Source organism: Episyrphus balteatus, chromosome 3 (genome assembly GCF_945859705.1).
Source record: "Episyrphus balteatus chromosome 3, idEpiBalt1.1, whole genome shotgun sequence".
Lineage (NCBI taxonomy): Eukaryota > Metazoa > Arthropoda > Insecta > Diptera > Syrphidae > Episyrphus > Episyrphus balteatus.
Window position 1 is genome coordinate 93,499,127 of NC_079136.1, and position 13,149 is coordinate 93,512,275.

At 30.1% G+C, this 13,149-nt stretch overlaps 1 protein-coding gene and 2 non-coding genes across 3 annotated transcripts in view; 2 read left to right on the forward strand and 1 right to left on the reverse strand.

Annotated features, from left to right (window-relative positions):
- The first annotated feature begins 4,421 nt into the window (after nucleotides 1-4,421).
- Nucleotides 4,422-13,149, forward strand: part of LOC129915139 (GATA zinc finger domain-containing protein 14-like) — a 70,799-nt gene continuing 62,071 nt past the window's right edge. Inside the window, exon 1 of the mRNA XM_055994604.1 lies at nucleotides 4,422-5,105. Within this exon, the coding sequence (XP_055850579.1) occupies nucleotides 4,843-5,105 (263 nt within the window). The 5' untranslated portion in view covers nucleotides 4,422-4,842. The remainder of the gene's footprint in view (nucleotides 5,106-13,149) is intronic.
- Nucleotides 9,216-9,287, forward strand: Trnap-ugg (transfer RNA proline (anticodon UGG)). Its single transcript has one exon. It is a non-coding gene; the product is annotated as a tRNA-Pro (tRNA).
- Trnaa-agc (transfer RNA alanine (anticodon AGC)) lies at nucleotides 11,780-11,852 on the reverse strand. Its single transcript has one exon. It is a non-coding gene; the product is annotated as a tRNA-Ala (tRNA).

Genomic DNA, 13,149 nt, shown 5'->3' on the forward strand with positions numbered 1-13,149 from the left:
CTATCTTATCTTTCAATGCAAAGACATAAAACATGCACACATGAATAGCATAAAATGTCCTTCCAGTCGACAAATATTTAATTAAAAGATTTTCAAGAAGTATATCGCCTCTTAGCAATCAATTAAGATAAGTTTTGTCCCTTTGTCTGGGAGAAATCTTCTGAGAGAAATAAACTTCTCCATTTAAACATACGTGGGACATATCATCTATATTCTAATACTGCCAAAAAGGAGCGGAAATTGCTAAAATTCAAAAGACAACACCCGAATTCCAAAAAACACACGTAAAACAAGAAACAACCATCCCGCAGAAATATATATCTTTGGGCCAAAAATAATTTTATAATCCGCATTCTAGCAAGCTACGCCTGGTTGAGTTCATATAAAGGATAACCCCTCTAACACACATTCGAGTAAAACTCTAAAGGACACCATTTGCATAGCTAAGCACCGATTTAGTCCGAAAATGTTCTCCTAATTGGCTGCGATAGCACCCGAGGGACCAATGTAAGTGACAGCAGATACAATCATTAGAATTATTATCACCATCATCATCATCATCTTTGCCGCAATCATCATAATCCATGCGAGCGAGTATAAGGTATATAAAATAGTATCCCAAAAGAAGAGGAGTCCTGCGGGTGTCCTTTCTTCACTGCTAGAGCAATTGGGACTGAGAATGAAGGTTGGATTCGCCAGTTAATGGACGGTTATCGTTGTAATCGGTTTATACACTTGAATGAAAATGAAATTAGCATTTTTGTTTGCCTTTTACGCTTTGGAATGGAACCTCTCTCTCCCATTTGACCATTGACCAATTCTTTCTGAAGCAATTTAATAAGAATTTTATGTACTTTTGGTCTTCATTCGAATGGAAGATATTCTTTTCGATTCATGCAGTAAAAATAAATACCATCCCATTAATGCGTATAGCCAAAGGAATAATCAACCTTGTTTTTGTTCGATTTATAAGGGAATACAAAAAATAAATGGTTGAGGGAAGAAATTGTCTTCAGTACAAAGACAAATGACCCTTATCACAGTGCGTTATTTATATTTGGATGTTTTTATCTATTTTAGGAGTTCGAAGAAAAATCTTAGTATTCAAACAGAATAGAACTCAATTTTAACGCTGGTATTTCATCCTGAAATATTGAAAGGTGTTTAGTCTAAGAAAAGTTTTTTTTTTTTATTTTACTTGCAAATAGGATTGGTTAATACCTAACAAATGGGTGTACCATAAATCGCAGACTTGAGTTAAAGATTTATTTGCACGTCGTTTTGCACTTACACTGTGGCGTATACGTGCTCTATTTTTTTAAAGGTTTTTTTTCTCTTAACAGCTTGTACCCCCATGTGACATTTCTGTTACAAACCAACACAAAGATCCCACAAAAGCTTTACAAAATATATTTATTTTCTTTTGACGCTTATAACCTAATTTTTAAATACATATTTCTTTATCGAAATGGTACGCCATATTTCTAATAATTGACACCAATAGTTTTTAATGGGCACTTAATATTTAAAGTTCGGCGTTTTTTGAAATTAAGGAAATTTGTATAAAAATTAAGGAATTTAAAAAAAATAGTTTTTCTGGATAAACTAACGAGGTTTTATTTTCGGATTTTAGGAAAGTACCTAAAAATAAATATTAGATATTTTTTTGTTCGAATTTTAGCATGTACAGTGCGGTTCACATGGTTAGACGCACCAATTTTCGTTAACATAAATTTCATTTTTTTGTAGGTGTGTGCAAGAATAACCAAAAAAAATGTATTTATTAGAATGGTTAGTTAGTTCTTAATAGAAAAACAAAAAGAAATAGTGGGTGAGTTGAAGTTAACGGTACTTTTTAGTCCTTCTTGTCTGTGATGTAAGAAAAAGGGCAGCTTTTTTCGGTTCACATGATTAGACGCACACCTTAAATTAGTTAGTTTGGCGAGATCTAATGCACTGATTTGATTACATTTGGAAGATTAAACATCAAGAAGTTATTTTTTAGTGATTTTCATTAAAAATCTGTTAAAAAAATTTCTGAGCGCGAAAAAATAAGGGATAAATGACGCGTTGGATGAAGTGACTATTTCGAGAGAAATTATTTAAAAAACAGTGCCTCCTACGAAAAACACTTCAAAGGAGGAACAATAGAAGCTTTAACACCCCAGAAAAATGAAAATTTATGAAAAAAGCGTCGAAAACAGCTCTATCCCCGAGCAAAATTAAAGAAAAAGCTAGGCTAACGGCAAGAACATCAACTTTTCGGTGAATTTTTTTGAATGCTGAACATCCTAGATTAAAATTAAACTTAACAATAGTTTTTAAAAACCACAATTTGAAAGAAACAGCGGATGGAGATCGCACGTCTTCACATAACGTGGGAAACAAGTTTTTGAAGTTTTTTTTAAATTGGCGAAATGTGTTTTTTCTAATGAAAAAGAATTTAATTTGAATTGTTCTCATGGGTATTTCCACAACTTTCACGATTTTCACAAGGAGGAAAAGTTTTTGACACTTCAACATTTAAGAAAAGGAGGAGTAATGGTTTTGGGAGCCATTTAATATTACATTCGATTTAGTTTTCGTTTCAATCCGCTCTTTTTTTCAAACGGCGTTTTTTAAAGACTATTTTTAAGTTTTCTATATCTATAAACCAAAATATATTATTTAAACTTATTGTTTTAATCCGTAAATATCTATCTCAATCTGCATCTGCAGCCCAAACCAATCAAACGATTTGCTTCAAACTTGGTAGTTCAGGGTTTTTGGTGATTTCCTTGAGGGAAAATTGAAATTTTTTTAGGATCAAAACTAACGGTACTTGCTATTCACATGATCAAAACAAAAGAAGATGTTTTTCTCCAAAATGGCTCTAACGATTTTTATTACAAAATAATTGTGTAGTGTGGGAAATAAGTTCTTACTTTAAAGAAAATGGACCATTTTAAGAACTTTAGAACTGTTTTAGTGATTTGGTACTAGGCTTTATAATAATTCTAAATTGTTCTTTTTCACAGAATGTCCAAATTATTTTTTTTTTTGTTTTATCATTTTGCTATCACCTTGGAGCAGGGTTGTAAAAATCATTTTTTTTTATTTGTTTTTCATTACAAAAAAAAACAAATATTTATTGCAACTAAAATTTTACAACTGAAAAAAAAAATTGCATTAAAAAAAAATTTTGATTGCAACTGAAAAACATTTGCAATATTTCCATTACACAAAAATATTCCTTGCATATAAAAATATTTTGCATTAAAAAAATAATTTTATTGCAATTAAAAAATTTTCTACATTGAGTTTTTTTTTTGTAATATTCGTCCAATTTCGTACAATTTTGACTATTTGGCCTTGCATTCGGTTCAATATTATAGTTGAAATAGCTTATACATACATTATTATTATTATTATTTAATGCACATATATTTCGCTCTGATTTTTTTTTTCAATGCAGAAAATTTTTTATTTGCAATAATTTTTTTTATGCAAAATATTTATTTATTTGTAATACAAATTTAATTTTAAATGCAAATATTATTCAGTTGCAATAACATTTTTTTTTTACTTGCAAGAAATATCCTTTACAAATTAAAAAAAAAATATTTACTGCAAATAAAAAAAATTCATTAAACAAAAAAATATTTATTGTAACTGAAAAATATTTGCATTAAAAAAATTTATTGCAACTGAAAAATATTTGCATTGAAAAAAAATATTTATTGCAACTAAAAATATTTTGCATTAAAAAAAATTGTATTCGAAACGAAAAAAATTGCATTGAAGATAAAATTTTTACTGCAAATAAAAATATTTTGCATTGCAAATAAAAAATTTTCTGCATTGAAAAATAAAATTCAAAGTGTGTGCATTATTTAGGTTAGGTTCAATGTTATAGTTGAAATCGCTAATATATGGTCAAATAGTAAAAATTGTAAGAAATTCGACGAATATTAAAAAAAAAAATATTTACCTACGCACACATTTTGCATTGAATTTTTTTTTTTCAATGCAAAATATTTTTATTTGCAATAAAAATTTTACTGGCAATGCATTTTTTTTCATTTGCAATGCAATTTTCTTTTAATGCAAAATATTTTTAGTTTCAATAAATATTTTTGTTTTTAATTGATATTTTAAAAACCCTTGTTGCAATAAATATAAGTGATTGGATTTAAAATTTACTTTATATAAGCCAAACTAAATCCAGAGTGAATAACATGGCCGTAAGTCAAAAATATAATAGTAATGCCAAAATATATCCCTTCTAAAAATCCCTACAGGCGCTGCTATCTATATCAAAATAGTTAGATCAATTATCCCATAGTTTTTCATTTAATTTATTTTAGTATTTTGATTTTAATTTAAAAAAAAAAATACCTTATTTATTGCATTCCACAAAACCAAAAATCTTTTCGCCACCGTTTGAGAGCCACTGTGACAAATCTCTCCACTACGCACGCTCAATTCTTTAAACTCTTGCCAACTTCACATCTATTATTGCCGGAATGCTATTTTTCCAAATGTCAGCTGTCACTCACACATGTCGAATAACTGGAATTCGCCAATTACTATTTTTCACACAAAATCAACAAATTGTTTTTGTTTTGTTTTTTCTTATTTTTCTTTTAAGAATAAAATAAAAATTACATTTTAGATGAGTTTATTAATTATTTACAAATTGCTTTTTCATGAAATACATTGGTTGTTGGTTTAATCGATGAAATGTTTCTTTAAAATTAAGTTAAAGTGAAATTTGTAACAAGCCAAGTGCCCAAAAGTGTTGCAATGCAAAAAGTGAAATGGAAATCTTCTAAATTAAAAAGTTAAATAAAATAATTAAAGATGGAATCCAATAAAAAATCAAGTCCGGCAAAAAAACCAAAACCAATCCAAAAGCCGCCTGTGTCAAATAAAAAGAAAAACACAAATATCCCAAATGCAAAAGCATCACAATCGTCCAGCAAAAATGTGTCTAATTCGACTAAAGCGTCGGAAAGTAACCCAACTGCCAAGGCATCACAATCGTCCAATAAAAATGAATCCAATTCGAAACAATCGGCAGATAAACCAACAAGTCGACAACATTCTGAGCACAACGACAGAAGGTAAGTTTTGTCAACATCAAAATGAGAACCGAGTCGTAATAATTCACGACCTTCCAACCATGTAACGTTTTAATAAGCGACACTTCTTCTGCATAGGTAAACGAGGATTAGTCTCAGATTTGCCAAGATCTGTGAAAGAAGTTGGTAGATTTGTTTTACAGGTGGAGTTCTGGACAAAAGATATTCTTTAAAACAAACGATTCAATGGTCTTGGAAGAAGGCTTAACCAATTAATCGGTTCCTCGATGGTTCAAGAGCACGACAGCGCAAAAGCAAACGTTTCGTTTTTATATTGGTCTCCAAAACTTCGCCAAGAAGCCCTAAGTATAGGTCCTGGCTTCGTCTTTTGTTGGAGTTTTGTTAATAGTGAGACAAATCTTCCTGGATACACCACTTAGATATTATCAAAGTACTCACCCTTCTTTTCTAAAAAGATTGCCCTTTTCAACTCCTGGAGGGATACAAACTCTTTTTTCAGATCAATCATGAAGAGCTAGTCCTTGATCATTATTTGAGTTTCAAGGCGCTGAGTGCAACTTCTAAAAGTCCTTCTGTTCTTTGAACCTCTTTTAACTTGTTTATATGATTAGGTATACAAAAGTTGTCCGCTAAACTGGAAAGTTAGGAAATACAACTTTGGTTAGGGAAAGCCAGGCATTTTTGAGAGCGGTCAATTTTGTTTTTAACCTTTTTAAAATACTCGCTGGAAAAAAATGTATATAATCAATCACCGCTTTGCACCTTACTTTAACAATCAACTCCTTGAAGCTGTTAACAAATCTGAAAAATATTTTATTTGCTTGGATGAAATAGGTACACAATAAAGTAGATCAAAAAGGACAAATGGATTTCGTTACTTCAATAAAACGAAAGGCATGGTCTGTAATCGATGTTTAGAGATCATTTTTTTATGCTATTATGCCTGATTTACAATATAGCCAGACGTCGAGACGAGAGCTAGCGAGATTTTTTCTTGGTCATTTAAATCGTAAGCCATTTGGTAATGTTAAGATTTGTTTGGGTAATTGTCTATTTTTGACAGGAAATAGAAGAATGTGTGTAAAAAGAACGACATTATTTGGTTAAGCATCGAAAACTAGATATCAATTTTATTTTCGCAACGTTCATTTTTAAATCGCTTATTAAAAGCCCAATAACTTTGATTTGCCAAATGTTTCTAGTGATTTACAAGTCATAATAGGGCCCTAATTCGTTTGTCCTAGATTGTAAACCCAAATTTCTTTGAATATTTCCTAGACATATGTACATAGGTTAGACAGATTATGATGTTAAGTGTGTATCAAGGTGCAAATTGCAATTTGTTTTATACGTCTATCTCTTTAAAATTTTTTGGTCAAACGGTTGATAAACGAATAAGACTAGTTTGTATCAAAAATTTTTGGGTAGCAGTTCTAGATTCACGGAGCTAAGGATCAGATATACTTTAAACTTAAACTCCTGCTCAAATTTAACGAACGTCCTTCTTATTCTATATAAAAAAAAAAAACGATTATTACTTTATACCTCAGCATCATAGTTCTTTTCTCAAATGAGACAAGAGTGAGTTTAGATTCAAGGGATGGAATGAAATGTTTATGGAGAAGATTTGGGGAACGATTTGCATTTTGGAGTCGGGTCATAAATTTTACGGGGGCTCTAATCTGCTTTCCAAGACGTACGGTGTTAGTGAGCTTTCCTAGACCTACGTTATGCTTATGTTCCCAAAAATAATAATCTGGATCAACTAAAAAATACAGTAAAAGAAAAGCCGTGGAATATTTCACTGTAAAACGTTTAAAACTTAATTATTTGTGGAACAAAAAGCCGACTCTAAGTATGCGCTGAAAGAGGAAATACCAAGCAGTTAAGGGGTAATAACACCTTGTAAACCACGAAATCGAGCGTCATATTCATCAGCGTATAAAACAAAGAAGAAATATTATTTTCTTTTGGTGTTTGATTAGTTTGATTAAGTATATTAATAGGTAACAGAATAGGTTAGTGTTAGATTTTTTAATGATGTGAAATTTTTTAAATGGCGGTGTAGTTCAGGATGATAGTAAAATCCTGTGCTCCCATCGGGCGACCAACTAACTCCTACAGTTCTTAACCGATTGGGCTGAAATTTTGTGTGGAGCTTAAAAATACTATTCTCTAGTGAAGTACGTAGGATTTTTTTAAAATATTAAAATTTAACGATTTTATGGTCTTTTTTCAACGAATTTTGTTTTTGGGATGAAATAATTTTTTCAAACTAATGCCATTTCTTTAAAAATTAATATTTTAAAAAAATCCTACGTACTTCACTAGCGAATAGTATTTTTAAGCTCCACACAAAATTTCAGCCCAATCGGTTTAAAACTGTAGGAGTTAGTTGGTCGCCCGATGGGAGCACAGGATTTAACTATCATCCTGAACTACACCGCCATTTAAAAAATTTCACATTAGCCTATTCTGTTACCTATTAATCTACTTAATTAAACTAAACAAACACCAAAAGAAAATAATATTTCTTCTTTGTTTTATACGCTGATGAAAATGACGCTCGATTTCGTGGTTTACAAGGTGTTATTACCCCTTAATTCAAGTGTGCAGCTAGACTCTTGATTTCGAGGTCTTAACAAATACGGAGCTTTAACTAACACTCGGTTTTAATTTCACAGTTTTAATACTTGTATGAAGAAATCACTTGGTACTCACTTGAGTGGTAACGATTGGTATAATAAACAGGTACTGATTTTAAGCTTGTACTGTGTCCTAGCTAGAACTTGGTGCTTAATTAACAGAACTAGGACTTAGTTCTTGAGTGAAAAAATGAGTTGCTACTAAATTTAGACTTAGAACAAGAATTAACGCTAGCACTCTGAAGAAATTTTGTTAAAGTTGGAATACCTACAAGCAGCGATGCCAACTGAGGCATAATTATGCCTTTTAGGCATAATTTTATTAGCTAAGGCATTGAGGCTTATTTTTTGCCAAAAAGGCATAATTTTTTTCTTTCTACTCTTGATTTATATTTTAAAACTTTCTTATAATTTTTTAAATATTTTAATAATAAGACTAAAAACTTATATTTTCTATATCTTTTAAATAAAAGTTGTTCGAAATTTTATATACAGAATTTGTTTTTACCATTTAGCTCTTGGTAGTGTTTAATTTTTCGAAGAATTTTGTTCACACTAATCACTTTTACTAGAAAAGAATCTAATTTTGTTGCTGTAAAAAGGTCTAAAACGCTTGCAAATAGGCTAATATTTTTTATTGGTGAAAAAAATTGGGCGCTAATTTTTTCCAATTATATGAAGCAACGTCTTGAAATATTCTTTTCGAAGAAAAAAAGTTTCCGTTACGTGCCTTTTCAATCGTCAGTTAGACTATCAGAAGAATAAATTTCAATACAAAAAATTTTATTCCTAGGAATAATCTCTATCTGAGGTTTATCTGACTATTGAAAAATTGGCCCTTAATGTTTAAATTGATTAAAAAAACATTTCGTTCTGTGTACTTGTGTACTTTTTGTATATAATTTTTAAGCATAAACTAAGAAATTTAAATTGAGGAATAATTTATTTGAAAAGGCATAATTTTTTTTCAAGTGAGGCATAATTTTGACTGAATGGGTTGGCAACGCTGCCTACAAGTGTGATTTTGCTTTGTAGTTTACAATATTTCTGAAAAGTCCAGAGATGAAATTTCACTCCATAAGAATCATTCCTGAAAACAGATATGCACCGTGGTATCTTTTATCAGAAGGTTATATGCCCACAAGCCAAAAGTACATTCTAATGAAAAAACATCTACTTAAAATATAGGCCATGATTCCTTAATTTAAAAGAAGTATTTTATTGCATAACATTATTTTTTTACGTAAATTAAAACTTGAAACTTTACACACATGAAATAAAAAAAAAACAACTAATGAAAAAAAAAATCAATTACAAATTTACTATCTACTGGATTTTTATTCGAACTTTCTCTTAAATTGGTTTTATTTATTATCATCATTCTTCTATACTAAACTTAAACTGCTCTATAACCTTGAACTATAAGATCGAATACTCCGATCTAGCCCTGCATTTCTCTAAGTCTTCAAAATTATGTATATCAAGCGGCTCAATGGTCTAGGGGTATGATTCTCGCTTTGGGTGCGAGAGGTCCCGGGTTCAAATCCCGGTTGAGCCCATTCATTTTTTGTATTTTTGGCCCAAAATTTGCATTGCAGTTTGTCAATCAAAAGTCAAAATTAAAAATACATTCATATTGAAATTAAAAAAATACTTAAAAAACTAACCACAAGTCTGTCAGTGAGGTGGTTAATGAGTAATAGCCTAAGATTTACAAGCCAATTGAACTGCTATTAATATTGTACCCCAAATGTGATTTCACATCACAAATTATTATTAGGTTTATACCCTAAAAATCATAAAAAGTATCCATTTTTTTGTTTTATTTTACACAGTGTTTTAAAAGCAGATGTTGCAAGAAATAAAAAAAAAAAACAATTTAAACCAATGTTATCCGTGGAATGGGCTTGACTTTCACATGCGTTATGATGGCGAAAACGTGTTGATAAATAGGACAAAGTTTGAGTTCGATGAAAGAATATAAAATATTTTTGTTTTCTGGTTTGAGTGTAGAGAACGAGGTGTTTTACTCCGTTTATTACAAATAAACGAGGGTAACACACTTGTGTTGATCCTTAATGCGATATAAATGCCAATGTATTCGATTCAATGATTCTTATATTTTTCTTTTCGTTTTATGTGAATAAGGTACATATGGTTTCAATATTTTGAAAATTCAAGAATCCTTATGCGGAAATCTGGATTTTATTTTTTGTAAATCTATTTTTGAGAAAAAAAAAAAAAATTAAAAATATTTTCAAACTCAGAATTTTGAAAAAATTAAAAAATTTACATTTTTCGGTAGTATAAGAAAGTTAAACAAAAATAAATAAATACAGTAGACTCTCGCTAACTTGAACATACGATAACTTGAACAATCCAATAACTTGAACATGGTATTTTCTTCTACTTTTGTATTACTGATTCTATAAGTTGAACAACTAAAATACTTGAAGCTCTATAACTTGAACAAATAAATTTTTTTTTAACAGAAATTTGAATTTCCTCAATGTAGTAACTACGTTTTTAATTGCGTTTTGTGTCATTTACATTAATTTATAAAACAAATTGAATTCATACAAAAACGAAGACTTTTTTTTATGTTCCAGTTACTTGAACAATCCAGTAACTTGAACAAGCCTGGTTTAGCATGTGTTCAAGTTAGCGAGATTCCACTGTAAGTCTTTTCTTAAATAGTGACCTTAACCCTCTACTGCATGAATTAATATTAGCGGACGAAAAAATTAAAAAATGCTTTACATGGGTTCTTTGGGTTGTTTCAAAACGGTTTACATTAAAAAAATTTGTTTAAATTAATTTGTTTAAAAAATTTATTTATAAGCCAAATTTGGCTTCGTATGCATTAAGGGGTAAGAAATTTTACTAATTTTATTTATTCAGATTATGTAAAGAATAAAATTAAAAAAATCAAAAGATAAATATTCATCATTTAAAAACAAAATAAAGTAAAATAAATACATTGCATTACAAAAGGTTAAGAATTAATTCAAATTTGGCTCATTTTAAGCCATGGAACCGAGAAAAGCAATTTGTTTTTTCCGTTATATATATTTTTTTCTGGTTCACATTCTTTCCACTGTCAAAGTAAGTCTTGCTCCAACATTTTCACCCACTCCCAGATCTTAAAAAAACTAAAAAGTAATAAAATGATTGAAAATATTATAGGTAAGCCTCCCTCCCCCTAAATTTTTTGTGGTTACGCCCCTGGAAATGGGGTTAAGGTAAAAAAAATGTCTCTAAAAGTGAAGGGGCTCCATTTCTGAAGCTTTCAAGCAAAAAAAAATGTAAAGGAACAAAATTTTCCAACAACAAAATTTAACAAATTGTGTAGATTTAAAACCCCTTAATGCATACGAAGCCAAATATGGCTTCCGTACTTTTTGCCCTCCCAAGACCAGGCCAATAACTTTTTTTCAATAAAAATTGGTTCATAGCGTACATAATAAGATAATCTATCAAAAATAAATTTTTAATTCGACTTTTCTTTCCAAACAAACGCAGTAATTAACACTTAAAGTATGAATATATTCTACACTTTCGATTTCAATGCACACGACTGATCGACTCACCTGTGATCATAAAATACACCTTTATTTTGTGTCGGACACACGAAAAAACTATCCTTATGGGTTCTCAGAAACACAAAGAAGAGGATTGTATTGAATCTTTATAATTTTTTTGTGACAGAGAAGAGAAAAGTGCATACAAATAGACAAAACCATATTTGGCTTCGTATGCAGTAGAGGGTTAAGCTCCAGAGGGGTTTGCCCAAGTATGAGAAGAAGAAGTAGGAGCAAATATTTTTATTACAACCAAGATATAAAAATATTTATTAATTCATTATTATTGTTATCGCTCTACGAGCAGTTACTTCGCTTCAGCTAAATTTTAAATTGGACTTCCACTTTGTATTTCGTATTTTCAAATTGTTAAATTTGAAACAATTTGAGAAGCGAAATCAATTAAAGCTTAGAGAGACAAATTGATACTTCCTAAGCAAATAAAAAATAAAAAAAAAAAAATACTAATTGGAGATGCGGGGCATCGATCCCCGTACCTCTCACATGCTAAGCGAGCGCTCTACCATCTGAGCTACATCCCCTTGTTGCACCTCGCAATTTTTGTTTTCATTTCCGATAAAGATAAAATTTTCGTAGCCCAGGAAGCTTTTTTAAAGAAAGTATATAGTTAAACTCGCATGGACAAACGATATATTTTTGGGACTTTAAAATTTTCAGTACAAAATTTGGTTTTGTAATATCTTCTAACCAAACGATAGAAATTTAAATTTTTGAAAAAAGAGTCATTTTTGGGGATTTATTTAAAGAACTCGAGTTGGACAAACGACAAAATTTTGAATTTTTGAAAAAAAGTAATTTTTGGAGATTTCAGGGGGACTTTAAAATTTGCATACACTCTGGTGTATGTGTAACATTTGTTGGGAATTTTGTAAATTTGTATTTTGATTATTTCCTCAACATAGGGTGGAAAAACAATGATTTTTGGTTTGTATCCATTGTTCAAGGTGGACAAACGATGGCCGTTTGTATTTTAGAAAAAAATGGCTCCGCGAAATTAGGCCCCAGGAAATAAGGCCCCAAAAGAAAAAATTAATTTAATTGGGGTATTTTTTCATAATGAAAATATGCCCCAATAGTCTATTGAATAGACCCTTTTGGATGGAACAAATTCGTTCAAGAGTTTTTATTGGCGATTATGATTCCTTGGCATACAAGAATACTCCACCCAAAAGTGCTACTAAATCCATTGGTGCATTTCTGAGAAAACGGCAACACTGGTCGGTTTTCAGTTTTTTTGATTTAACTCGAAAACCAAGCCTGACTTTGAAATGGTTCAAAGACACTTTTCATAGCAAATTAAATTTTCTGTCAAGTTAAGATGGTTAAAAAATTTTAAAAATTATTTTTGTCTAAAATTCTAACCTAAAATCAAAGAAAAAAAAGTTAAAAAATTGACAATTTTATTTTTTTTTACTAAATCAAGGGGCATTTTGCGTATGTAGCCGGGACGTCCAAACTTTGTACTAATGAAATAAAGTAGAGGTAAAATCCTTTGATAATATGCAATTTTTAATTTTTTTTGTCAAGAAACAACTTAAATGTACCTATTCAAAAATTAGCACTTTTTCTAAATTTTTGACTTTTTTAGTTAAAAGCAAGTTTTTAAAACTCGATAAAATCGTATTAATTGGTAACTTTTAGACTTTTAAAGTAAACATACTTCGAGGGATTGATTTAATATAAACTAAATATGACAAACAAAAAAATTTATTTGCATCCTTATGGCCTTTTGTGCAATTTTGTGTATGTGCATTTTTATAAATTCGGGTCGAATGGATGGACGGAGAGCCATTAGCTTTGGTCTATTGCATAGAAGAA